Source organism: Buteo buteo, chromosome 4 (assembly GCF_964188355.1).
Source record: "Buteo buteo chromosome 4, bButBut1.hap1.1, whole genome shotgun sequence".
Classification (NCBI taxonomy): Eukaryota; Metazoa; Chordata; class Aves; order Accipitriformes; family Accipitridae; genus Buteo; species Buteo buteo.
Window position 1 is genome coordinate 68,582,100 of NC_134174.1, and position 25,825 is coordinate 68,607,924.

At 37.6% G+C, this 25,825-nt stretch overlaps 1 protein-coding gene across 1 annotated transcript; it reads left to right on the plus strand.

Moving 5' to 3' along the window:
* Window positions 1-600: 600 nt before the first annotated feature.
* On the plus strand, window positions 601-24,890 carry GLRX3 (glutaredoxin 3). Its single transcript, XM_075026647.1, has 11 exons — window positions 601-738; window positions 6,323-6,431; window positions 9,398-9,472; window positions 10,147-10,348; window positions 16,772-16,944; window positions 17,039-17,100; window positions 19,845-19,902; window positions 21,782-21,834; window positions 22,940-22,979; window positions 23,062-23,154; window positions 24,616-24,890. Exons 1-11 carry the CDS (start codon window positions 662-664, stop codon window positions 24,664-24,666), a joined length of 993 nt encoding a protein of 330 aa, XP_074882748.1. The 5' UTR covers window positions 601-661; the 3' UTR covers window positions 24,667-24,890.
* The last annotated feature ends 935 nt before the right edge of the window (window positions 24,891-25,825 follow it).

The following is a 25,825-nucleotide window of genomic DNA, read 5'->3' on the forward strand; positions in this document are numbered from 1 at the left end:
GTAATTGCATCATGAACTGGGACCTCTTCTGAGTATCAGAGTTACCTCTGTATTTAGGTAGAGCCCTGGCTAGCCTTTTTGATTTTACTTAAAAATATACCTGAGACACACAAATTTCGGGGCTGTTCTCCTCGTTCACAGACGACAAAGCAGTCGGAGGTTTTGCTTTCCGCTGGTGCCACCAGCAACAGGTCACGGCCGCGTAGAGCCATTACCGAGCAAAGCAGGTGTGAATAACGGAATCACCGGCCTCATTAACAAAACGCCTTCATTACTGCCTACGAGCCTATTAACTTCAGATTTACGTTCGTGAACCCGCACCGCTATTTCTCAGTGGGACCGAAGGCCGCGACGGGGCGGGGGAAGCGGCCTCCACAGCCTACAAAACACCCTCCCCTCCGAGGGCCGAACATCAACCAGATGGAGTAAAACCGAACAGCGATTCCCTTCCTGCCGCCTCCCGCGCTGACCGGGAATGGCCCGGCCCGGCCCGGCCCACCATGGCTGCCGCTTCCCGCCCGCCGCTGCCGGGCCGCCGTTGCGCCTGCGCGGGCGGGCCGCGCATGCGCTGGAGGCGCGGCCGCTGTGGCGCATGCGCGGGGGCCTCCCCCACGTGACCCGGCGCCTTTCCCCCCCCCCTTCCTGTGGCGGCGGTCCGGTCATGGCGGCGGTGGCGGGGGAGGTAGCGGCGGCGGGTTCCGTCGAGCAGTTTCAGCAGCTGCTGCAGCAGAAGGACAGGTGAGGGTGGGTGGGGACGGGGTACGGCCCGCCGGGTGCTGAGGGAGCGGGGCCCGCCTCCGGAGAGAGTTTTCCTGACTGGAAAGGCTGGCCTCGCCGCCTGCAGCGTCTGCCTTTCCACACTGCCCTGCTCCCCGAGAGAGCGTGGGCTTCCCGCCGGGTGACTGCAGCGGGTCCCGAAACCTCAGGCCCTGCGGGAGTAAAGGGCGCTTTTGGATTTTTGTCCCGCTCTTCCCCCAAAACGGGGCTCCGCGGTCGACTTCGGGCGTTTGGCGCGAGTTTCGTGAAAGGCCGCTGTCTGCTGAGGGAAACGGGCCCGGTGCTGCCTCAGGGCTGGGTAAAAACTCCGCGGGGACATAAAAAAAAAACCCCTCCAAACAACCCGCAGGCCGGAGAAGGACTTGGGGTTTGCTTCTTGAGAGACTGCGTTTTAAGCACCCGTTTCCTCAGGTGCAGCTTATGAGGCTGTAGGGGAGGTCCGGTGTTCGGACGGGGAGGACTGCTGCAGCTGCAAAACCTTCTGTAGGGGACAGGAGGCCTACATGGGCAGATTGGCAGGAAAATTATGCAAAACAGAATTTGCATGCAACCTAAGGATTTTATTTTTCTCCCAAGCCCCGAGGTGTCAACAGAACGAACAATTAGCGTACAACATTTTCAGTGAAAACAGCAGCTTTAGGTTGTTTATTGAGAAACAGTGTGAAACTAAGTGGTTCATCTTTTGTGCAACAGGGCTGGTTTCTCATTAATCTGGTTTTGTGCGCTGCTAACACGTAACAGGGCTCTCTTTCCATTGGTGTATCTCAGCATGGACCACTGATTCTCTGTAGCCACTGGGCTGTGGCTTTTGGTCTGGTGTTGGAAGCCTTGGGCGCTGGTCGTGCAGGGGAAAATTGTGCACATGTTCTGCTTTGGTAGGAAAGAGTTGCAACAGCTACTACTGTAATTAAAGGTGAACATGTACTCAAGTGCCTTACTGAAGACAGAGAGGTTTGGTTATGAAATTTACTTGTTTGTCTTGTTGAATCAGAGGTGTAGTAACTATTACTCTATCTTTTAATCCACTAGCTGAGTGTGTATTTAACTAGATCTTGTAAGGCACATTAAAATAAGGGGCTGGGTCAAAGACATTTCTACATCGTTTAACTGTTGCATAGCACGTGGCCCTTAAGTGAATAAGGAGAGAAAACTGATTAAATGAGTGGTTTAAAAAGGATGATGAAACTAGCAGCTTCACATTTGTAAAGGCAACATAAGGAAACATGGAAAAATTTTGATTATGGGAAGAAAAAATTAGATTCTTTGAAACTTGCTACATGACTTTCAGTTTTCTCTTCTGGAATTATTCTTCAACTGAATTGTTATGTGGGGACATCCCAGAGGAAAGTCACATTCTCACACTCACTGAGGCGTACTGAAATGAAAATGGCTTCAGGAACAAATACAATATTTTGAAGTTATTTTCAACAAAAGCCTCAGTAATTCTCTCATTCCCTTTGTCCACAGAACATGATTCGGTTTTCTCTTTAATGGACTTGATTGTTTTATGCATATTTTTTTGGTCCCAAGATGAATTGATAGCACTGATAACTCTCTTCCTCTACTTCATTTCAAAATATTTGGCTTTGGGTTTTGTTGCTGCTAAGAAACCAAACAAACCTGTGCTCACAGAGCATAACAAATCCCTCAAATAATAGATTTTTTTTTTCTTTTTTAACAATCTCCCTGTTTCTGGATGGTTGTAGAAGTTTAAAAATACCCATTGGCTGACTTAAGCTACCTATATTTAGATTATCAAATGTATTTGAAAATCAATGATGTAAAAAAAAAAAAGTTTTAAACATTCACTTAATAAAGTGGGAAAGGAGGAAGTTTCTTCAAGGAAGTATTTTTCTCTTGAAAGATAAAGCTTAAGAAAAAAAAAAGTGCTGAATTTTTAAGGCTAGGCCTAATGCTATTTTACTGCTAATTTTTTTTTTCAAATGGGCTTCCTGATTTTTCCAAACTAACAGAATTACCACTAGTCAGCTGCAACTGCCAGCATTTTATGTTGACACTTAATTTCATAGGAGTTATTGTTTCAGAAAATGAATCTTTCTGACACCAAGTTACTAGTAAGCTTTGTGTTATAGAACAAGTGTAAATTTCAAGTTGTTTTTTTTTTTTTCCAAATGAACCTAGATTGTACAGTTGCAAAAGATGAACTAAGCCAATATCTTCATGCTTACAAAATACTTGTGTCTTGGCCCAAATGGAGGGTCACCTACAGAGTAATTATATTCTGCATATCCCTACCAGGGAATGTCATGCTATTTGGTTCTACAGTCAATAGACTCTTTGTTTTAAAGGTCTACTTTGTGAGTCTGTCTCAACCAATTTTTTTTTTTTTAATACAGTATAGAAGCAAGACCTTGGGCTTTTTGTATCTCTGCAGAAATTGTATGATATGGCCTTCTGATGTTTTTTCTGCTACTAAAGTTTAAAAAAGTTGTATTGAAGAAAGTTAATTTTATTTTTGGGCCTAGAGCTTTTCCTCCAAAATGTGAAATATGATACAGGAAGAGAAACTTTGGGACTTGTCATAAGCTTTTTGTCACAATCCTCATTTATAGATAATAGTAGAGATTTTAGAAATATATTGGTTGAATGTAAGAAATACTTTCTTTAGAATCACTTATGTGCTTCATTTTACTGACTCTCTATTTTCTTAATGTTTTGAATTACTTTTGCTATTTTTCAAGCCTAATTTGAAGTGCTCAGATACCAACAGGGCAGCCTAATTGCAAAATTAGGCTTGTTCTGTGAATGAATTTGTCAACCCCCCATCCCCCAAACCCTTGGTGCAAATTAAAGTATGTTCTTCATGAAGATAAAAATTAAGTGCATCACAGCTATGTGTTGGTAAGGAAAGAACAGGCTCTGATGGAATGAGGATTAAATAACCGTGTGCTTATTTCTCCTCTACTTGTCATGAGCTGACATTCATGTGATCAAGATGTGTCCCGCTATGCACACTAAATTAAATTGAGCACTTGTGAAATACTTCTTGGTAGCGGGGAAGAGTATGCATTCCTGAGTTCAGTTAATGGAAGGAAAGTGCATCAAGTTAGTTGTTAGTGCTTTGGCCTGATGGGTAGCCACTGTACTACTTTTATGTTCTCTGTTCTCTTTTCTTCCACTATTTGCTTTTAGCCAGTGGAAGAATTCTCTTGTCCTACTTGTAGTCTAACAGATGTAAAAAATATTTTTTTGAATGTACAGGCATTGTGCAGTTGCAATGACAGCTTGACAACTTTATTCTCTTTAATTGCAAAAGCTGTAATAGATCAGAGTAGCCTGTTTTGTGAAGACTAAGGTAACATCACAAAACTTGATTTACAAAAAAAAAATAAAATTTTGTTCATCCTTGATCCGTTTGTAACAACTTTCCTGAGCTCTTAACAGTGTCAGTAAACAGTGCATATATAAAGAACGATATTGGAGGAGGTCTCAAAATTGGTATTTCATGTGTAAGATGTGATGAACAAGTACCGGAAAACCAATCCTGGAGCAAAACTCTTGATTACTCTCTGCATCAGAGCTTGGTCTGTCTTCTGAAATATTGAACTGCTGCTGGTTTTTTCATTTTAGAATTTTCTGTCTGTTGTGACTGGGTGTTCTCATACATATAAATGACTTCCACGTCTCCCAACTTACCTAATAATTTTCACCTCATTACTTTGTGGCAAAAAATGTTGGTTGCAGCATGATGTGAAGTGCTTGTCCCCGTTGGCTCAGGAGTCGTAATTAAAATGTATCTGCGTGAGCTGACAGCTGTAGTAAAGTTCGGAAGACCTATCTGCTATGAGGGCAGATAAAGCTCCTGCATGAGCTACCTGTGCTGTAATCTGCCTCTTCATTTGCCCTGTAGCTGGGCTCCACAAAGAGCATTGCTGTGAAAGTTTACATGCCGAAACAGAGTTTTGCCATGACACGTGGTCTCAGGTTTCTCAAGGAGTCCATATCAAATCCCATCTATGGGTAAAGAGTAAATCACTTAAGTGGGCCTTTACTGGGGTTTAAATGCTGGTGTCAGTTGTGAGCAGTGAAATCAGTCCAAAGAAGCCTTACAGCTATTTTGTTGTAATTAGAGAGATGGTTTGCCTTTGGGATCACTGCTGTTGATGACTCGTGTACAGGAGCGTTGGAAGAATCTATACAGGTGACAGCCCTGGAGAAGATGTCTTGAACTGTTCCTGAGCTCAGGTCTAAATTTGCAAGGCTGGTACTTGCAGAACAGAACTGCCTTGTCGTTCCGTAAATTGAGTTTTTACTAGCCTTTAAACTTTGCCAGTTTTAATCGGCTTTTGAAGCAGAACCACACTCTGACTGATGGCATGCTGAAAAATAAAAAGAGGCTATCCTATTATATTTCTACCAAAGCTTCCTATAATTGCTTTGGAAAATCAGGTTTATGAATTTTAAAGTTCCGTGTCTGAATTGAGTTTAGTGCTGTGTTCAGCTTATGTGGTCAGATAACACAGCTGTTAACTGTTCCAATAGGAATGTTGTACTGCCCGCATAGCTATTAAAATTTATAATGAACTTCCATTATTTAGTACTAAAAGACATTAAATGGCTTCTGTGGTATGATTGACTTGATTTCTGCATCTCTAAGTAGATAAAAGTAGTACATAATATGTCTTTTATTCTTTATCCCCTATTATCTAGTGGTTTTGACTTCAGCAAACCTGAAAAATGGAATGGAAAATCAGATGCAAATATCTTGTCGCTGTTGTCATCAAAGTGTGTTGTTTAAGCTCATGAGAACTATCTCATGGTACCCATCTTGATGGGATTTCTGTTCACATATGTGACTTCTCATCTTTAAATACTGTGTATAATCAATACAAACCTTCAAGGGAACCTTATTGAAGCTGGAAGAAGTTGAAGCTAATAAAAGCAGAAAATAACGTTTCAGCATAAGAATACTGTATTTTTAGAAAAGTCCCAGTAGACTTGCAAAGTTGCTACCTTATTTCCTGCATAAGTAGTAAAGAGGCAATAGTGGCACTGAGAGGAGAAAAGCAATGGTGCAGCTTCTAGCGTGAAGCTGCTGAGCTCTGTTGCTCCCAGAGCTTCTGAAGATAGAAGGCTTGCCTGGGAAGAAATGCAGGATGCCTAGGAGTGATTCTGGCTGCTTGGCCTACAGGTGCTGCGAAATCTGCATCCTGTATTGTATGACTTGATCTTTAGTGTTTCTGCTTGTTCTGCTTCCTGTCTGACATTCGTATGGGATGACCTTTTACTATCAAAATACAGGATGATGTTTTTCTTTGTATTGCATTACCTTAACAGTGCTGGTTGGGTTTTGGAATGTTTCCTGAAAAAGCATCGAAGTACTCCTCTGTGCAAGTCATAGAAAGTGTTCCTGGTTTCACTTGTCTGATTTTCTTTTTTCTCAGGAATGTGGTGTGGGTGGTGGTCGTGGTTTTTGCATATGTTTTTGTTTGTGGGGTTTTTTTTTGGCACGGCGTATCAAACTTTTATATTGCATGATTCTTTTTTAAAAGTAAATGCTGTTACTTTTTTTTGTTTTTAATAGGTCCCTTGTAGTTGTCCACTTTTGGGCACCATGGGCTCCTCAGTGTGCTCAAATGAATGAAGTTATGGCAGCACTAGCAAAGGAACACACGCAGGTTACATTTGTGAAGGTAAGTCAAGCAGTTGAGCTTGTTTTAAACAGAGAAGAGCCATTATTACAAAATATGGGTAAAGTTATTTTTGAAATTCCTTTATGGCTTCATGTTTGAAGATGAGTTGAACATATGCAAAAGAGGCATCAAAAGTCTGTGGAATGAAAGTTCTAGGTTCATCTTTCCAAACTTGGTATTGCAAGCTTAAATAGTACTTTAATTTTATCATGCTGTTTAAAGAGAAAAAATAAATCAGTCTCCTAAGATAACAATGAAGGATTTTTTTTTTCCACTAGCTACTCCATCTAGCAAATAGTCTTTTAAATTTCTCTGTGCTTGCAGTGTCTCAGTCCTTCAGTTCTGTAGATAGCCATATTTTTAAAGCATGATTTTTATTGCTGGATTTGAGATTAATTTGGCAACACTGTTATTTTCAAGTGTGCTGGAGATTTCATTTGTTCCCATGATGTTGTTTGTTAACTAAATAGATCTCAGAATTCATAGAGATTTTCTGTCTGATCTTAAGGATGAACAGTAATCTTCATCAAGTTTAAAGGAAGGTAAATTTAAGTCTGTGCAACACTGTCCCTCTAAGATGACACTCACATAGTGCTGGATGGTATAAACACAAATGAGATGCTATATATTTGTGAGATCATCTTCACATCCTAGTAAGGGAGCCAGTGTGGAGGGAAAAATGAATGCATTTCATCAATGTGCTGTTTGTTTTAAAACAACTTTCTTTTGTTAATGAGACACCTCTGTGATTATGAGGGCAGGGAGTAATGGAGCAGCCAGCTGTGTGTGAGTATTTTAATTTGATTTCTTAACAGCCTTTAGGTTTTGTGTTTGTTTTTTTCCAATGATTCCTCTCTCAGTTGGTATTTCTGTTAAACATAAGGACAGAGCTATGTTAATGGCAGTATTTTATCGCTTAGAGCTTCAAAAGACCAATTTTCAACATTTTGAAAATTCAAGATGCTTATATTTATATAGAGTTGCTATAGCTTTTAGTATGCTCAAGAAAGTTTGAAAACTCTCAGTTGCCTCTTTATAAATAAGTAATATATGAATAATAAGGTTTATTATTCAGCTGTAATTTATTTTTTAATAACAAGGTTCCAAAGTGATCAAGTGTTGCAGAACTAAGGTAATGGCACCTCATTTGCCCCACTCCCTCCTCCCAATATTACTGGTGTACTTGTTTAGAGAAAACAAGCTACTGAAAGACTTGGGTGAATTTTTTTGATAGAATTTTTTTTTTTTTGGGGGGGAAGCTCCTCATGGGGAATGTATTTGATTTTGGAAGCTGCTTTGTGGGATTTTGGTCTGTATTCCAGAATAGGCAGTCTGCCTTTTAATTGGGAAGAACCTGTTAACTCATCAGATGGTTACAAAGGACTGACCAAGAGTAGTGTACTGCCTTGCAAATCATAAAGTTACATTCTAAAATAGACCTAAGTAATAATGAAATGAATTTCAAAACTGTCAGTAAATCTTGAAGTCTTTCTGAATGTAGTTTCTCTTTTTAGTTGTTGCATAGCCTAACTCTAAGATCCTTGGCTTGGTTAAAATGTGTCTGTATCCAGAAACAGTTAGAAACAATGTTTTGGAAAGTTGTACCAATAAGAGCAAGTTACTGAAATATGAAATTAAATCTGTTCAGTATGTGTGAACCTCACCAGAGTGGAACTTAAGTATTCAAGTAAGTAGGAAATTTTAGTGGAAAAGAAAATTAATATTATAGGGAGAAGTCATTTAATCATTTGCCACTTGAAAGAGAATAGGTAATTGGAATCTATTTACAGTTTTCAATTTATAGCTTTAGTTTCTCAGTTGATCCTGTTGGAGCGTTGATTTACAGAAGTAGAGGTGAAGCTTGGACTCTCAGTTTTGACTTAGTCTGCTGGGCTGCTTCTGTATTTACTGAGTTCATTAAGAGACTATATAGCTGGAGCAAATCAAAACATGCTGTAATACTACAGTATTCAGAGGTTCACTACATTTTGGTTAATAGTGAGAACAATCACGGTATTTTCTAAAATGCATAAGGATGGACAGAGACGGGCAGGAGCAAACTGCTAAGTAGCTCTCTTGATGCTTGTTCATTCACTGTATGGTTTGTGGAATAAGAATTTGAAAGGCTTTTTCTCCTGTGCACTGGATTGCAGTTTTCTGTTTGAAACATTTTGATCTATTACCACTTTTTTAACCATTAACTGCAGTTGTTGCAGAGCTAGTGTCTTAAACAGCCTTCTACTAGATCTTCTGTCACTCAAGTAAGCTTTTAGCCTATGCACAGAAAATAACAAATTTGAGTTAATTAAAAGATATATTTTCTTGACAAATTGCTACACTATATAATTGCAAGGTATGCATTTGAATGCTGAATAAAATTAGAACCAATAGTCTCAACAAGCTTTCCACTCAATACTTGTTAGCCTTGCAGGAGTTAAAAATAAAATTTAGTAGACATCAATAGCTTATTGAAGAAACACTCCTTTTTTCTTCATAATTTGCAGAAGGCTGCAAATGTCAGTCATGATGTACTGCCCCTTGAAATTAGTCAATAGAGCAAACAGCAAGAATTGCTGTGGGCAGAAAATAAGCACTGTAATCATGACATAACTGGGGTCAATGATTTATGGATTTCAATATAGTAGTAGCTGCATATGATTGAAAATTTACTAGGTCACTAGTGCACCAAAAATTTTATTCGCAGCCTCCGGGCATCTTTTGAAATGTGCAACAAAATAAAAACCTCTGAACCTGTTTTGACACTGTGTAGGCTCAGTGGATGACACGCCAACCCAGTGAGTCTCATTTAAATGCAAATGTGTCACAAACTTCTGCGTCAAATCCTTTTTAAATGTATAAAATGCCTAGAAGAACATTCTAGACAGGATTTACATCCACAGTCAAACTTTAAAGAAGATTATAAAAATAATCTTTTTCTCTGGGTTTTTTTTTGTTTGTTTTTTTAGCTGGAAGCTGAAGCTGTGCCTGAAGTATCTGAAAAATACGAAATTAGTTCTGTTCCAACGTTCTTATTCTTTAAGGTAAGAGAAAATGGATTTAAGAGAAAATGGATTCCATGTGGACTCTTAATATGTATACTTTTTTTAATAATGCTACCAGAAGAGCAGAACCTTAAGTACTTTCTCAGTGAAGAAACACTTATGTATCTGATTTAAGTCTATCCAGTGGAACCTGAAAAAGTAGATAGAAACGGTTCTTACATTTAAGTCTATCCAGTGAAACCTAAAGTAGGTAGAAATGGTTCTTAAACTTTATACATAATATTTCAGAGCTTCCTTAATTGCTTTGGGATCCTTACATAGTTTATATTTTAGTTGTCCTACCTTGTATTGGGTCAAAAAAATTTCAGTAATGTTTCCTTGTCTAGCCATAGTTCTACAACATGGCAAAAACCCAAGTAAATAATCTTTTGGTAGAAATTACAAGTCCGTCTGGGTCATGTTTGCCTGTGATAATAAAATTAAATATATTTTCTTTAATAAATTCTTCTAATAGCAAATTTGCTAGCATTAACGGTAGCCAGCCAACAGAATGGTATGAGTCTTGGAACTAAAGACTGGCCAAAAGATCAATACGCTAATCCACCCTGCATCTGAAAATCTATACTTTATATGGTGGTTTTACTGTTCTTTTTATTACAGTACAAATTCTGAATTTAATCCTGTAACACGAGCCTGTGTTTTGGTTTCCTTAGAATTCTCAGAAAGTTGACAGATTAGATGGTGCCCATGCCCCAGAGCTGACCAAAAAAGTGCAGCGCCATGCGTCCAGCAGTTCTGTTTCTGCTGGCTCTAATGACAGTGTAAAAGAAGATCTTAATGTGCGTCTAAAGAAACTCATCAATGCTGCCCCTTGCATGCTGTTTATGAAAGGGTCTCCAAAAGAACCTCGCTGTGGTAAGCATTTTCTGAAGTTCGTGTTCAATGTGACAGCACTTGCTTTGGGCTAGTTGTCAGATTTACTCAATGTTGGGAAGATACATCCCAACAGTGTCTTGTATACCTGAAGTATTAATGAAAGTATTTTCATATTGCTTATAAGCAGCTAGAGAATTGCTGTTCTCTTAGTTAAATTTTGGAAATGGAATTGCAGAGATTAGGGGCTTTCTAAAGAATATGTGATATGCAATGCTATCCTTGAACTAGGACACTTTTCCCGAGGTAGCTCAGTGTTTATTCCTGACATATTTTGTGCATCGAGTTACACACATTGAAAATGTAAAATAGTCTGAAGAGAATGTTTCAATTCAAGGAATAACAAGAATTGCCTAACATCTGGGATCACTGTTGCCATTTGGAAAAAGAAAATAAAACTATCCCAGCTGGTAAAATTTAAAGACCAAGTAGCATGTGTTTCTGTTGCAGTGGAAAGGCCTTTTCTTAAACCTAGTTCTCTTAACTCTTGCTCACTGTTTAGAGTGGTTGGTTCATAACTAACTTGAAGTGTTGATCTATATGGAAAACACATGAACAAATATTAAAAGGCAAAATTTCTAAGTACTATGAAGCTGCTATCCCTCTGCTCCTGCAGTCTCAAGAAGTTGCGCTGACTTCTTTGCTAAGCAAACATGTATCCTGTGGGGCAAATCATATCAGCTACAGTGCTGGGCCAAAGAGATGAAGGAATTGTGAAACATAACAGGAGAATAAGAAAGGAACTAGCAATAGCTAACTCCTTACAGCCAAGCTCCTGAAGAAAGGCCCATGGCATATACTTATGGAATCAATAAAGAGATAATTGCTCAAAAAGTTAAATTGTGATGCAAAAACCTCAGTTATTTGTGTCTAAAAGCAAATAATGAAAATACTTGTTTTGTCCATCTGTCCATGAATTACAGTAGCATGCACAAGCTTGAAAGATTCCTCATAAATGTTTCTATATAATGACAGAGATGCATGTGAACTAAATGTGTTTAGAACATTTTGAGGAAAGGAATGAGGACTTGTGGAACTATACTTTTTGACCCCTTCTGGTAAGGGCTCAGCAGGTGCATCCTAGAGACAGAGCAGTGCTTCTCGTGTCTAGTCAGGAGTCCACAAATGCTTGGTTTGAACTGTTGGGTGTGGTGATTTATTGATGCTATATTCACATAATTGCCAAATATCCTTGTGGTGTGCATGCACTGCTGATCTTTCAGCCATGGAAGATCTTGCCACAGTTTTAAGTATTAAATCCAGTTAACAGTTTCAAGGGCAGACATCCCCATGTAGCTGCTTCTTGTGCTTTCTATTGGACTGTGTCCAGGAAGTTTCCAAAAGTAACTGAGTGCAGAACTATGTAAAGGAAAATGGATGAAATGTTATTAAAGGACCTAAAAAACCCTGATTTTATGTGTTCTGTCTCTTTTTGTTAATCTGGAAGGATTCAAATTGTCATATCACCATGTGCTGTTAAAAGGGGGAAAAGGGAAGGATAAAGATATGGAACGCATTGATTTGGTGACGTGAGAATAATGCAGATTTGTGATACATGACTTGCCAAACAGCCTCTGCTAATTTGCATTTTATCTGGGAAGGCATTCTATTACAGGAGAGCTATTTACGCAGTTCTATATAGTTCTAGTTATTGAAATTGAGGATTTGGGTCCACAGAGTAAATAAGAGTCTTTTCATTAACTTCAGGTGGTTTCGTGTCAGGACCAATGCTTGATAAATGAGGGAGCTGAGCAGAGTGGTAACAGTGGTGAAGCTGCTGGGTGGGCCTGTCTGGATTGAATTACAAAGAGCAGCTTTGGACTGATATTGTGTATATGGGGCAGGAAAGGAGGAGAGTCTGCTGTCAAGTGCTGTTAATTGGAGGGAGTTTAGTATGTGCTGCCCTTTTCGAGAAGGAAGGTTTATGTGTAAAAGTCATGAAACAATATTTGAAAGAGAAACAATGGTTAAAGCATGTCAAGTATATATGTCAATCTGGGCCATTTGCTGTAGAGGGTAATCCTGCCTTGGCAGAGTGAGGGGAGTCTTGTAACTTGGTCCAGGCTACTTCAGGTTGATGAAGCACTTGCTTACAGCTTGTGTGCAGCTTTTCTTATTGCCTCTGCCTTCCGTACCTAAGTGTACTTTCAGCTACTTTTAAAATATTTGCATGCCATTTTACAATCTGCTTTTTCAGGTGTTGCTGTGAAAGGGTTACAGAAATACAAGAGGAAGTGCAAGATCCTGTATGTACTGAGGCTTCACATACTGTATTGGGCTTCTACTGTGTTGGTACCTGCACACTCTGTTTTTCTCCTTCTTTTTCCCTTTCTAATTTCGAGGTGGCTGTTTCATTTCAATGCACTAACAGGTCCCAGAATCACTTTGGTAGAAATGGTTTCAGAAATAACCATAGATTTCAAAACTTCCACATTCATTATGCTGTTGTGTCGTAGGTTGGGATTCTAGCAGTTTGTGCATAGGCATTTGCTCCTACGAAGAGCTGATGAAGTTCCATCTATTTATGTGTAGATGATTCTGTATTTGTATTATGTAATAGTACAGTTATAGGTGTGTGAAAGTTACATATCATCATAGGAATTTATAGATAATTTTGCAGGAATGGAAATTTTGGCTTATTCAGAAGTAGATTCGGCAAGTCTACCTGTGCGTAATAGAGCACTGCTCTGATGAGCTCCTGATATTTATGAGTGCATTTGAGGTGTCTACAGTTTAGGTTATTCAGATACACGTGCTTTAAGTTTAATTGTGTTGGATGCTAATGTGGGACTATTGTTAATGAACCTGCTGTGCTTGCGCTGTGAGTTGACAGGTGTGTGGCAAGCTGTCGGAGCAGAGCGTGGTTCTTGCTATGTCTGTGGTGAGCTCAAAGGTGTTGTGCAGGCAGTGGTGAGTCTCCCCTGCAGTGCTTGTGTGCACAGGTTCTCTGTTACACCCGAGTCAGCCTTTGTGTCGGCGTGATCAATTCATGGCACTGGCACACCGTTTCTCCTTTGGATTTCTGCAGGTGTTCGGTAGAGACCCAGCTTTCTAAAGGGCATTGAGCAGAACACTGGGCAGATTTTAAAGTTACGTAGAGAAAAGACCCTTTACTGTTTCTTATGTGTTTGAATTTTTGATGGGAGAGCATTGTGAGGCTATTTGAAAAAAAAAACCCACCAAAACCAACAAACAAAAAAACCCCACAAAAAACACAAGCAAAAAAAGACATCGAGGCATCAAGGTTTAGGATCAAGGTACCCCATGAAAAATGCACAGGAGGTACTTACCTAAATAGAGGTACATTGGAAGTATTCAAATGTAGTGCAACACATGAAATAATCTGAATTTACAGCTCTTAATTTTGCAGTTAAATACTGTGCCTGCTTTAGACTGCTGTGGTAGTTTCTGGCAATAGTTGGATGATGTTAGTAAGTTGGGTCCATTAAATTTCCTAGAATAGACAGTCTTTTTCAAGGTAAAGGTAATTTAACATTTTGTCAAAGATGATATGGATCTGTAGTAGGAGTAATAGAAATAAAATTAACTAAAAGGAGCCATGCTTGTTTAAAGGTGAAAGTATTTTTGAATTGTACCTATTTTGATACAAATAATAGTCTTGCACTCAACACTTCAGTGCAGTTGGCAAGTAGAGGGAACCCTGTCCAGCAGTGTATTTTGGGATAATCTTGTAGTTTGTAATTTCTTCCTTGGAAAAGCCAGCTAAGCATAGTGTAAAGTAAGGTTTGTGCCCTTGGCTATGTGTTTACTGGCAATTGTATGTGAGTACTATGTACGTTGTATTATTTCAGCAAATTCATTTGGACTGTGGCAGTATTTACTTGCTTCATCAATACCATAATTTATTTAGGGTGTTTTTATTGGTGTAGAATCTGGAGTGGCATTTGTGATCATCTAGATAACTGCTTAAAACATTTTGTTAGCAGTTTAATTATTCCTTGTAATGCATGTATGGCATTTCTTCAGAAATTCAACCTAAATCTTTTGTTATGAAAGTAAAGCTGTTCTGGCGCTTTATCCTTAAGCATAACACTTCCAGACTGCTGCCATAACCCTTCAAAATGAAACACAACCAATCAATCTTTCTAGTTTGCATGTAATTGCCTACAGCTAAAATAAAGCTTTTTTTCCCTAGTTCCTTACAGTAGAAATGAGTTAATATATTGGCGATGGAATAACCATCAGCAATCAGCCTTTAGCTGTTTACTAATGAACTCCCAGATGTATGAAAAATTTCAGAATCTGTGTTTTACTTCAGGCTGTACATGAACTTAACACTTCAGTTGTAGAAAGAACAGCAACTTAGATGCTGTACATATAAATACTGCTACTTCATATCTCAATAAATTGCAGATCATGAAAAGTGCAGAAAGCTGTAGTAAAAATCCATATTTCAAAAACTAATAGGTGGTCTTGCAAGCTGAAATCAAAGGTTATTCTTCTATGGCACTTTGATTCTTTTTCCCATTTAAAGAGTCTTTATTTTTCTATTCCTTTATTAAAGCCTTTAAGCGTTGTCTTTTTTTTATTTTTAATATTTGTATAGAGGTTTTCATTTGTCTGCACAGCATTTGTTGGAATTCTTTGAGGGAATTGGTAGGATTGCAAGGGCATTTGAATCCAAAACAGAATGAGTTGGCAATGATATAACACACACATTATTATCACATTGGTTTATGGACAAATTCTCATAGATCCTTTTTGCAAACCATATGATAGTGTTGTCTAGGAGGCTTCTACTTCCTTAGAAGGGATGTGCATGCAAGCAAGCAACAGTGGCAGGTGTTGAAATACTGTAGGATAAAGACCATGTGTTAGAAATGAAGCAAAACTCCAAAATCTTTCAAAGTGTTGCAATGTACTTAGTGTGGTTTCCTGATGAGCATAATTTTCGTAGCAGGGCAAATAGCTTATGGAGGAACAGTGGAGTTGTGAATCAAGATTTGATCACCAGTCCTAAAGGTCAAGGCATTGGCTCCCTTGTGTTGTAAAGTGCAGCAGACCTCTTCTCATCTGTTTTCTTACGGAGTAAATATCTGGAACATACTGTGAAACATCCAGTAGGCTGATGTCTTCTCTGGAGGACTGTTTGTGCTTCCGCATCAGTGGCAGTGTTAAGTGAATGAAGATGACTTTGAACATCGGTCTAAGGTTTCCTTTCAAGTTACTCCATAAAGAATGGACTTGTTGACATAAAGGGTACAGACTAGGTGTGGGTGGTGTGTATGTGTGTGTTTTGGTTTTTAAAGTGATTTTGAAGAGTTTCTGTAGAGACTAATGATTTAAGAAACCAATTTATCTTCTTTAAAAAAAATAAATCAATGTTTCACTTTAATGAGAATGGTGAATTTAAAATAAGAGTTGAAGGAGAATTGTTTGAAAGTGAAATTTCATGTAGGTTTCCCTCTAGTGTAAGAAGATTCAGGTGATTATGGACTGTAAATTCCATAATGTTAAAGTTTTCATACACGCAACTTTTTACAAATAATGTGACTATTTTCTTAGGAAAAAGGTGCTTAGTTACAGAAGGGAGAAACTTTTCTTTGCAGCTTGGCCACATAATATACTTAGAAAATCTGGATGTTTACATCATAATATTCAGTGCTTAATGTCCTGCTGAGTGTTGTCAGAGTAGGACATAATGAAGATCTGTCATAAAGGAAAACAAAACATGGTATGAAAGTGTCACAAGGGTAGTAAAATAATATTAAGTACTTATGTGAACATAAAGATTTAAAAAAATAAAAAGGAGTCTGCCTTTTACCATGAAGTAGGAAAGTACGTGATCTTAAAGCAAAAGTAGTAGAAAACATTATAAAAGCCAAGTTTCTAAGTTAAACTAGTGACACAGTAGTGTGTTTAAAACCTGGTTGCCACTTGGTGTGTCAACTTTATCCACATTTGGTGTAGGATAAGTTCAGTAGTAGTTGGAGGAAGAAATGACAGGGGTAGAGGAAGTGATATGCAATTAGAGGAATGAAGTGAAAGGTACTGAAGATGCTGTTATGGTCATTAAGAAGCTTTTATTCTTTGTGAATGCTCAGTGAAGAAGAGCTGGAAAAGGCAGAATAAGGGAATGCATTTAACTTTGCTTTAATTGTGTGTTGGAACAACAGGAAGGTTACTTGCTGTGTAGCTCTCTAAATAGAGAAGCACCAGACTTGCCAAGTTGTCCATATACTTTGGTTTTGTAATCGCAGTAATAAATACGGTTTTTGCCTGTTTATAATATTTGAGGATATTTGCAGAGTAAAGAATAACACACTAGAGCTGTTTTGAACTTACCATCTAGAAGAATTGCATTTTTTAAATGAATAAGGTTTCATACAGACATGGGAATGCTTTATTTAAAATTATATGTAATTCCTCTTTTTGTGTTTGCAGGTTTCAGCAAACAAATGGTGGAGATACTGAACAAACATGGTATTTCATTTAGCAGTTTTGACATTTTTTCTGATGAAGAAGTTCGTCAGGGTCTGAAAACATATTCTAATTGGCCGACTTACCCTCAGCTGTATGTAGCTGGAGAGCTTATAGGTGGACTTGATATTGTCAAGGTTAGAAACTGAGACATTTTTAATCTTGTTAGTTGTCAGAAGCACGTTCTTCTTGCTTTTTACATCTGATTTTTCTTCTCCCCAATCTCCCTAGGAGCTTGAGGCATCTGGAGAGCTGGACACAGTCTGTCCGAAGGCACAGAAGTTGGAGGACAGGTGTGATGTATTATGTCATTATTTTAAGGTCGTCTGTTTTTGAGGTTTCCTGTATGTTCATTTATATAGGGGGAACCCCTATATAAATTCCTGTTCTTTGGCTTTATCAGAAGTGTGCCAAGATTTTCTTTAATTACAGAACAGCTGCAGTTGTTTAATATGGTCTGTTTCCTATACAGTAAGCATCACTTAATATAAAGCTGTACTGTTCCAGTAGGCTTTACTCTTATTGTATTTGTAGTTTTTTAATTTTTAATTATAGCAGGAACATATAGATTCCTTCTTGCCTCTCTTTTAAGAATTTATTCTTTAAAGATAACTGGGAAAATCATCTTTTAAACATTCGTAGCTTTTGTTACCTTCATTTAGTGTAGACTTCATAACTATGATGTCACTGGAGAAAACATCTAGGCTTGTCTCCTCATTTTTCTTGATTACTCATGTCCTTCAGTTCCTGTTTTCTTTCACCTTGGCAAAATGAATATATGCTGCAGCAGTAGGAAGTGTGTTGCTTCCTGAATCAGATGTAATATCTAGAAACCAATTTGTCGTCCTTTAACCTTCCCATTTGAAGATTCACTTGTTTGAAATTCTGATGTGCCCCAGGCAGTCAAGCTCCAGATCTCTGACAAGTCGTTCTGTTTGAGAAGTTGCTAGTAGATGTGACTTTTTTTCTAGTTTTTATGTGAGTAGTGCCATTAAGACATGCAAAGGGGGGCTGGTTTACCAAGAAGGTGGCCTGTACCTTGAAGGCAAATATGTTAGCATAGATTCCCACTTGCTGTCTGAGGATGGTAAGCACAAGTTTTACAGTGCTCTAGATGTGACTGGTTCTGGTTCTTTTGCCTTCTCAGCACAGTGGAGAAATGATTTAATGCAAGCCATTTCAATATAGTGATAAAGTAGTTGTACTTCTACAGCTGTGTATTTACTAATTCATTTTTAATTTGTTCTGTGGGCTGATGTTTATTTTTTGTTACTCTAGTAGGGTAACTTGTAAATTGTTTCACCAAGGGCACAAAAAACAATCACTACCTCTTGCAATTTGAGATTAAATTATAGGTAAGGATGGGATTGTCTCAGTATGGCCTTTGAAAACCTTATTTTAGAAAGTTTCCTCTAGTCTCTTCCTTCCTTTTTGCAAGCTTGCATAAGCTGCAACTTTATTGAGTGTATCCATAGTTTTTTTGCTTTGCTTAATTATTTTGGGGAAAGAAGGTATGGGAAATGTCCTCTGCTTACCTAATCTGTATTAATAGATTAAAATTGTTGGTATAGCTAAATGCCTCCCTAAAGGAGCATCATCATCATCTTTTGAACAGGTGTGTGAAGTTTTTATTAATTTTATCAAATTTTGATGTAGAAGTGGCCTGAAGGAAAACTGGCTAAAAATTTACTAGATAAGTCACAAGTAGCTTCTTGTTCCCTGGTTTGTTCTTCGTCTTTCAATAGGTGTTTGTTTCTTGGGTTAACACATGATGTTTAGCTGAGGTCTGTCTGTCTTTTTTCTGGTGACAAGTGGGAAGTTCTTTTTCCATGACACAGATTAGTTTTTCTTTGTAGCTAACCTCATACTTAACTTCTGAGCAACTGACTTCTCTTTCAAACTATATTCACTCTTACCAGTCACTCACAAGAAAAACCCTATGTGATAGTTAGTCAAACATGCTAAGAATTAATAGAATGAAGGGATATCAGTAGTAGAATCTATTTAATGCTAAATTATGTTCCTTTACTCAATGTTTGATCTCTTTCCACCAATTAACTGTGTGTCTTCACTTGAAAATACCCTTGAAAATGAACTCTGGAAATCAGCTTGGTTTCACAAAACAGATCTGACAGCTGGGGAACCAGCTCAGATTACTGTAGCTCACCCTTGCTGTAGCTGTTAGTTTTGCTGTTGCTTTTTGCCCTAAAGACAACTTGGTTACAAAAACTCTTTTGAGGTTTACACATGCAAAGGCTGTAGGTCACCAACAAAACTTCATTTAGTTTTATTTTGCAAAGACCCTGGATTCTCCAGTCTAGAGTCTTTTTGCATTGTGTGAATCATTCAAAGTGACCGTTTACAGAAAAGGATCACTTGTTATGCATTTTATAGAGGGTAGTTTGCCCTCAGCAGGCAACTGTTGGACGGGAGTCTTTGCTAACTTTTTCCATCAGTTGTCACAGAAAGCCTTTCCTGAAAGGAGAGGGAAAGAGGGGGAGTGTCTGAGAGTCATGTGGGTGCACCAGAAGTGGGCAGGGCACAGTGAGGCAAAACAGACCTATTCCTGAATTTCAGGAGTCATTAGTCCTTAGTCCGTAAGTCCATAGATCTTATGACTGATGGACAATAGGTGTGGCTCTTACTCTGCAAAAGGCATTCTCACATGGAGAATAAGAAATGCCAAGTATTATATTCAGTATATATAAAAAAAAAAGCAGTATGTCACTAAATATAGGCATGGTATTTAAAATATCCTAAAATGATGTTTCTCTTTAAACTTATTGCTGCTTGATACTTAGAGGTCAATCTAGAAAAGTAAATTGTTGCTCTAAAAGTAACAGGATGGTCCAAATTCATTCACTAGAGTTACTGTAAGCAATTTAAATGAATAGCCTTGCTTATAATAATGCTTTAAATGTATTTGGTAAAGCTGTAAGGTGCTGTCTTTCCACTTTTGCATTTTGTTTTCCTATTGAAACAAAGGTTGGGATAATAACTGAGCTGTTTTATGTCTGTCTTTTTATGCCTTCTGTAGGCTTAAAATCTTGATAAACAAAGCTCCTGTGATGCTTTTTATGAAGGGAAGCAAACAGGTAAGATTAAATGTTGCAGAATATATTATATTTAAACAGTTTTTTAAACACTGACAATTACCTTTTTTTCCTTGCTTTCCCTGCTTAATGAAAATTAATGGTGCTGGGAAGATTTGTCTTTTTTAGTGCTTCTATAAGCCAGAGAAGAGCAGTCCCTATTTTTCCTGATGGATATATATTGCTAAAATTCTAATAGCTGTGTTACGGTAAAATCAGGGAATTTGATGCCCTGCAGTGACATCTGTCAATTGATCTACAATTCAGGAATGAATAGAAGAACTGTGCATGTCCTTTTGGTTTTAGTTATTGATTGTCTTTGCAGATAATGGATTGTCTTCTGATGTTCTGAGTGCTTGCCCCTGATGGCTAGCCTACTTGAGGGTTACAGTTTGAGTGTTGCCCAAAACTTTATCTCTGGATACATGTTTCTTGAAATTTCCCTCTATTGACCTAATTGGATTGGGTGTCCTATCCTTTTTAATTTCTCTCACTTTATGCTTTCACAACTGCATTTAAAAAAAGCTGCTAGATGTTTTTAAGGCTAAAGTATAATGCCACATACCATAAATGATCCACTTTTTCTCATGTGCGTGGAATGGTCTATGCCTGGTGTCTTTAAGATGCACTTAATTATCTTGCTCACTGAAATGAAGGTAGTGACTGAAGACAGACAACTGCTAACAGTTAGGATTAAAATAATAACAAATGACTGTAAACGAAAAGGTCAGTCTATTGCTTTGTGTTGCATACTCAAACAGAGTAGCCAAGGGAGAAATTATTCCCTTCTGAACAGCAAGGCACTGCAATTCTTCCCGTCAAAATTACTTGAATGGCACCTAACTCAGACTTTTCATTGGAGTGGTGTACCCTAAACAATAATTGTTGTTAGTGACTGCATGTTATGAGAGTTGTTTATATGGTAATTTTTTAAAGGGTACAGAGGTAGGGGACTGAGCTCATTCATGTGACTTGTCTTTCCATTTCATTTTCTCATTAGTTCCCTAAGCCTTCTGTGTGTATTAACAACAGATACTTTTAAGAGTGTTGTAGGCTGTTATACTAAGCCATTTCGTAGCCACTGGAACCCTGTGGGTTAGGCTGACTCACTGAAACAGTGGTGATGAGCTAGATGGGCTTAGGTCTTCTAAAGAGATGCACTTTATCTCCAGTAGAACCCTGTGTCTTGCCTATGAAAAGCAAGACTTTGGGCAGGTTGCTTAACATGCGTTGATTTTGCTTGAGCTACCGGTGGAGTGAAATCACCAATAAGAAGATTAAAAATTCAATATCTAAAAAATGATGGGTGTTCTATGTCCTTACACTGTCAATATGAAGAGTTTGCAGTAGATACTTTCAATTACTAATTTCAGTTGGGAGTTGCCGTACATGCAACCTATTTATCAGTTGACTATAGGTTGCTACTGTCCCCAGAATGGAAAGTAAAGGGTAGTGTGTGTCTGAAAATAAAACATGTCTATTTTACAAATGCATATAAGCTATTTATACCCATCATACCTATAGCTTTGGCTTTTCGAACATTCAGAAAATAATCAAGCCTAACTAGTTTACAAGATAGCATTGCCAAACCCGGAAAACAGATTCACCTTGTATCATTTCATACCACAGCTGAGGAAAGTGTTTAATATTCTCAATGTTTTCATTTATTTCAGCAGAGTATGTAAAGAAAGAGACATTCAGTACAGTTTAAAGCTCAAAGAATATAAAGAAGAATGAAAAAGGGATTAGCAGTATTGCTCATCCAGTAAGGTCATCACTGGCAATAAATTGGTAATAGCTTTGGTGTAGCTTGAGGACCTGGAATTTTGTGGATTAAATATAGCAGATATATGTTTTAACATACGTGTGTTTTGCATTCTAGATGGCAAAATGTGGATTCAGCAAGCAAATTATAGAAATCATAAATAGTACTGGGTACGTAAGTGTTTTGGGTTTGTTTGGTTTTTTTTAATTGAATCTGGGAAGCCGGTTTGGTTTTAAAAACTACATTTTATAAATAAAGAGTTTGGAAAATACTAGTGGAAGACTTCCCCAAATATAATTTTCTTTGTTCAAGAGTATTTTAAAATATCTTTATGTAAAAGCATATAGTTTAAATCACTACTATGCTTATTCGATACCAAGTCAAATGTGGCGTGTCAGATATTAACACTGCTTTAGCACTACTATGTAGTGATTGTCTTGCTCGGATTGAGGAGTTTATTGCAACAGTGAATTTTTCTTTTTTTTTTTTTTCTGTGATTGTTGGCATGAAAGAAATCCTTCCACTCTGATAAGCAGCACATCTTAGAGAGATCTCTCTGATCTGTTTCCTTAATCTTGGAGTCTCTCATGTTATCTGGCCTCGGTTTTCCTCTTCAAAGCAGTTCTTTCTGTAGTGAGAGAGATTAGCATCATCTTCCTTTGAATAAACTCCTGTTTCATTTGTACTGCTAGTTAGAGGTTAAGCAGTTGTCTTGATTACTAGATGTTAGAATGGGCTTTTTGAGATAACAGATAACTATATATCAATATACAACTCGGAAATCAGTAGCAGTTAACTCAAATCGTTGTTCCTTGTTACTGGCCCTAGTTCACTTGCAGGAATCTACATACCTGCTGGTTATTGAAAAGTGCTAGTTCTTAGAATACTAGGAATTGCATACCAAAACTCATACATGAATCAACCAGAAATCAAATTTATTTTTGTGTTTTTATGCAAGTGGTATATGAAGATGGTGAAATAGCTGCAGCTGGTTGATTCCAAACTTCCGAAGTATACATGTGTGGTGGGGTGTTTTTTGGTGCGTTTTTTTAATGTTTAAGCTAATAGGGAATGGAATTACTTTGAACACATTTTTGCCAATCAGAGCCTAAGTATACATTTTAAATATGTGCATTATAAGGAGTTTCCCATGAAACGAGATATTTTTTATATTACAGTTCTTGGTGCATAAGGTGTTGATTTTTGAGGGTCTTAGATTGCAAAACTACACAGTAGATGATTTTGTTGTGTTTGTTTTTTTTTTTTTTCCCCTAGCGTTGATTATGAGACATTTGACATACTGGAAGATGAGGAGGTAATTAAGCTTCTCCATCATTGCGGATTTCATTGTTGCTTTTACTGAAGTTGAAGTTTACATATAAGATTATTTTTCTTAGGTGCGGCAAGGATTAAAAACCTATTCAAACTGGCCAACGTATCCTCAATTATATGTGAAAGGTGAACTTGTTGGAGGGGTGGACATTGTTAAGGTAGGAATGGGAGAATCTTGTTTGAGATGTAAATTGACCATTTGTTTAAAACTGTAGAAATGTGTTCTGCCCATAACATACAGAAATTCCTGTGTAGTGGCCCCAGATCTTGAAACCAAATGACTTGGTTGCTTTTACTGTGACTTCTATTAGCTCAACATACAGTTGAAAGGAGCTCTAAATCTCTACCATTCTCATATGCCAAGATTTAGCAGTGAAATGTATTTTCTTGACAGCAGTCAGTTACTGCTACTGTAAAGACCATTTTTACCCCATGGGTGCATTTTTACAGGTTTCTCTTCCTAGTTTTACTTCTGACATTGCTTTTCTCAAATAAGGTGGGTGAGACATTTCTTCCTAGCAAACAGTCTCATTCCTGGAAGAAAGTAAGGTTTATTGTAGTTGTTTGAACAGACCCTGAAGCAACAAAAATAGATCTGCATCTGTAACTGTGGTTTTTGATTTTTGTAACAGAGCAGGCACAGTGTTCTAAACCCCAAATACTCTTGAGCCCATTCTTGTCTGAATGTTTTATAGCCAATTCCTCAGACATTGTAACTCCTGGGAAGATACAATCAATAAATCTCATTTAGTTCTAAAAATACTAGTATTACTTAAATTATATAGATTACTTTAATTTTATTTATTTAACAAGTGTGGGGGTTATTTCAGTGATCAGTAAGTATAGTCTTGGGCATTGCAGAGATGCTGTGAAATACTTCTCTCACTGGTATTTAAATGTAATTTGTCTGTTTGCATTGTTGGACTGTATTCACTTCACACTAATTTGTATGGGCAGATGAATGTTGTCAGTATTTTAAAATGCATTCCATAATATAGCATAACATGTAATAAAATTGAGACAGTTGTTTCTCTTGAGATGGGGGAAAAGAATATATACTCCACAACATGTTATTTTAAAACTATTTCCTGGTGTTATCTAGCTCTTGAGTAAGTTAACAGCCTTATAATTTGAATTTAAGTCATCAAGATAATATGGGGAAGCACGTCTTATTTAGAACTCCTACAACTCTCTTACTGTCTCATTTTAATGTGTGGTAGTAACAGTCTTATCAATGGATGGTCATTTTTTCATTTTGTGGAAGGCATTTTGGATGTTGTAAAATTTTGCGTATGCCTAAAATGTATCGTGAATTACATCTAGAAGGAGATATACCATGGGATTTACCAGGTAAAGTTGACAACTACCAATTCTTTTGAAGGTGTATCTTTTAACTAAGTAAGTTTCCTCTCTTACTAAATAGACACAAAATAGAATTTAAATACAATGTTATGAACTTCAGTGTCTTGGTCAAGAGGGACCTCTAGTGGGTCATCTAGTGCATTCCCTTAATAGCCAGTGAATTGATTTCCTTATCCCTAAACTGTCCCTGTTGAAATCTTGTTAGCATAATCACAAAATATACATAAAGAATAATTGCTGTATATATTTCTTTACAGGAACTAAAGGAAAGTGGTGAATTGTTGCCTATTCTGAAGGGAGAAAATTAATGGAAAAGGACATCAATGGGAACAGAAATACTTTGAACAATTACTCATTTATAGATTGTATTGGAGCAATATACAACTTAGCCTTGTGGAACTGATCAGGAGTAAATAAAGACAGCTTATGTACTCTGTATTTTGCAAGACCATACTACATATGAAAATGTGTTTCCACTGAAGAGACAAAAATGTCAAGATCTTCAAATTCAATTAAAATGTAATGCTAAAGAGCTTTGGGTTTGTTATTACACTCTTTCTGTGTATTCATTGCATCTAGATGTTTAAGAATTAGTAATGACACCACTATCCGTTGCAGTGCTATATAGGACTAAATTACATCTTTTGGGAGGGGCTCAGCTCTCATTAGGAGAATATTAATGGGTATACCTCTGTGGTATGGAATAATTTTCTGTCACTGTTAATAATTGTTTTCATGTCTAGTGAGCGAGAAAAACACTATTGAAACCTTAATCCAATGCACCATTAGGAAGTTTTTATTAATGAGTTTCAGCTGTATACTATGCATCTTCATTATCTAAGTAGGTACAGTAATTGTTAATTTCAGATGTTCAACCTATTTTAACATAGCTTTTTGGACATATTTAAATTACAGTGGAAATGAGCCAATAAACGCAGTGATTAGGCCAGTCTTTGGTGTATCGTCAGCGCTCCTTCAGTTAGATGGAAAGGTTTACTTTCTGGGCTATGACTTTGGCAATTTAAATCGTGTTAACATATTGAATCTTTCACTTCTCTATTCAGAGGATTGAATTTGTTTTTAATCCTTCTTTCAATACCTGCAATGCTCTGAAATATAATGGGCTCTAATAATGGGCTGACCATCAAACCAGCTACAGGAGAGGTGTACTTGCAAATATGTGCAGGAGGGTATTTCTCTTCAAGAGAAACATTTTTTTACTTTCAGGTCTTTTGAGGTCTTAGCATGTGTGCTGAGACTAATGGGGTTTTTATTTTGGAAGGTGTTTTTGTGTCTGTGAAATACTGAAATATTTCTGGTTAACTACGAATATACTGTGGCGTGTGACAGCAGTATCAGCTGCTACTGACTTCTAGCTGTGAAATACTAGTTAAAACTGTTTTGAGTGCATTGGCTATGCACACTAAAGAGGACGAGGACACCATATTCTTAGAGAGGTCTAGAACC

What these genes read in the sequence shown, in the direction of transcription:
- GLRX3 (XM_075026647.1), top strand. Translation starts at nt 662, where the DNA reads ATGGCGGCGGTGGCGGGGGAGGTAGCGGCGGCGGGTTCCGTCGAGCAG. An exon ending in TCCAAAAGAACCTCGCTGTG is followed by an intron (nt 10,349 to 16,771) that starts GTAAGCATTTTC and finishes TTGTGTTTGCAG; the next exon opens with GTTTCAGCAAACAAATGGTG. An exon ending in GAAATCATAAATAGTACTGG is followed by an intron (nt 21,835 to 22,939) that starts GTACGTAAGTGT and finishes TTTTTCCCCTAG; the next exon opens with CGTTGATTATGAGACATTTG.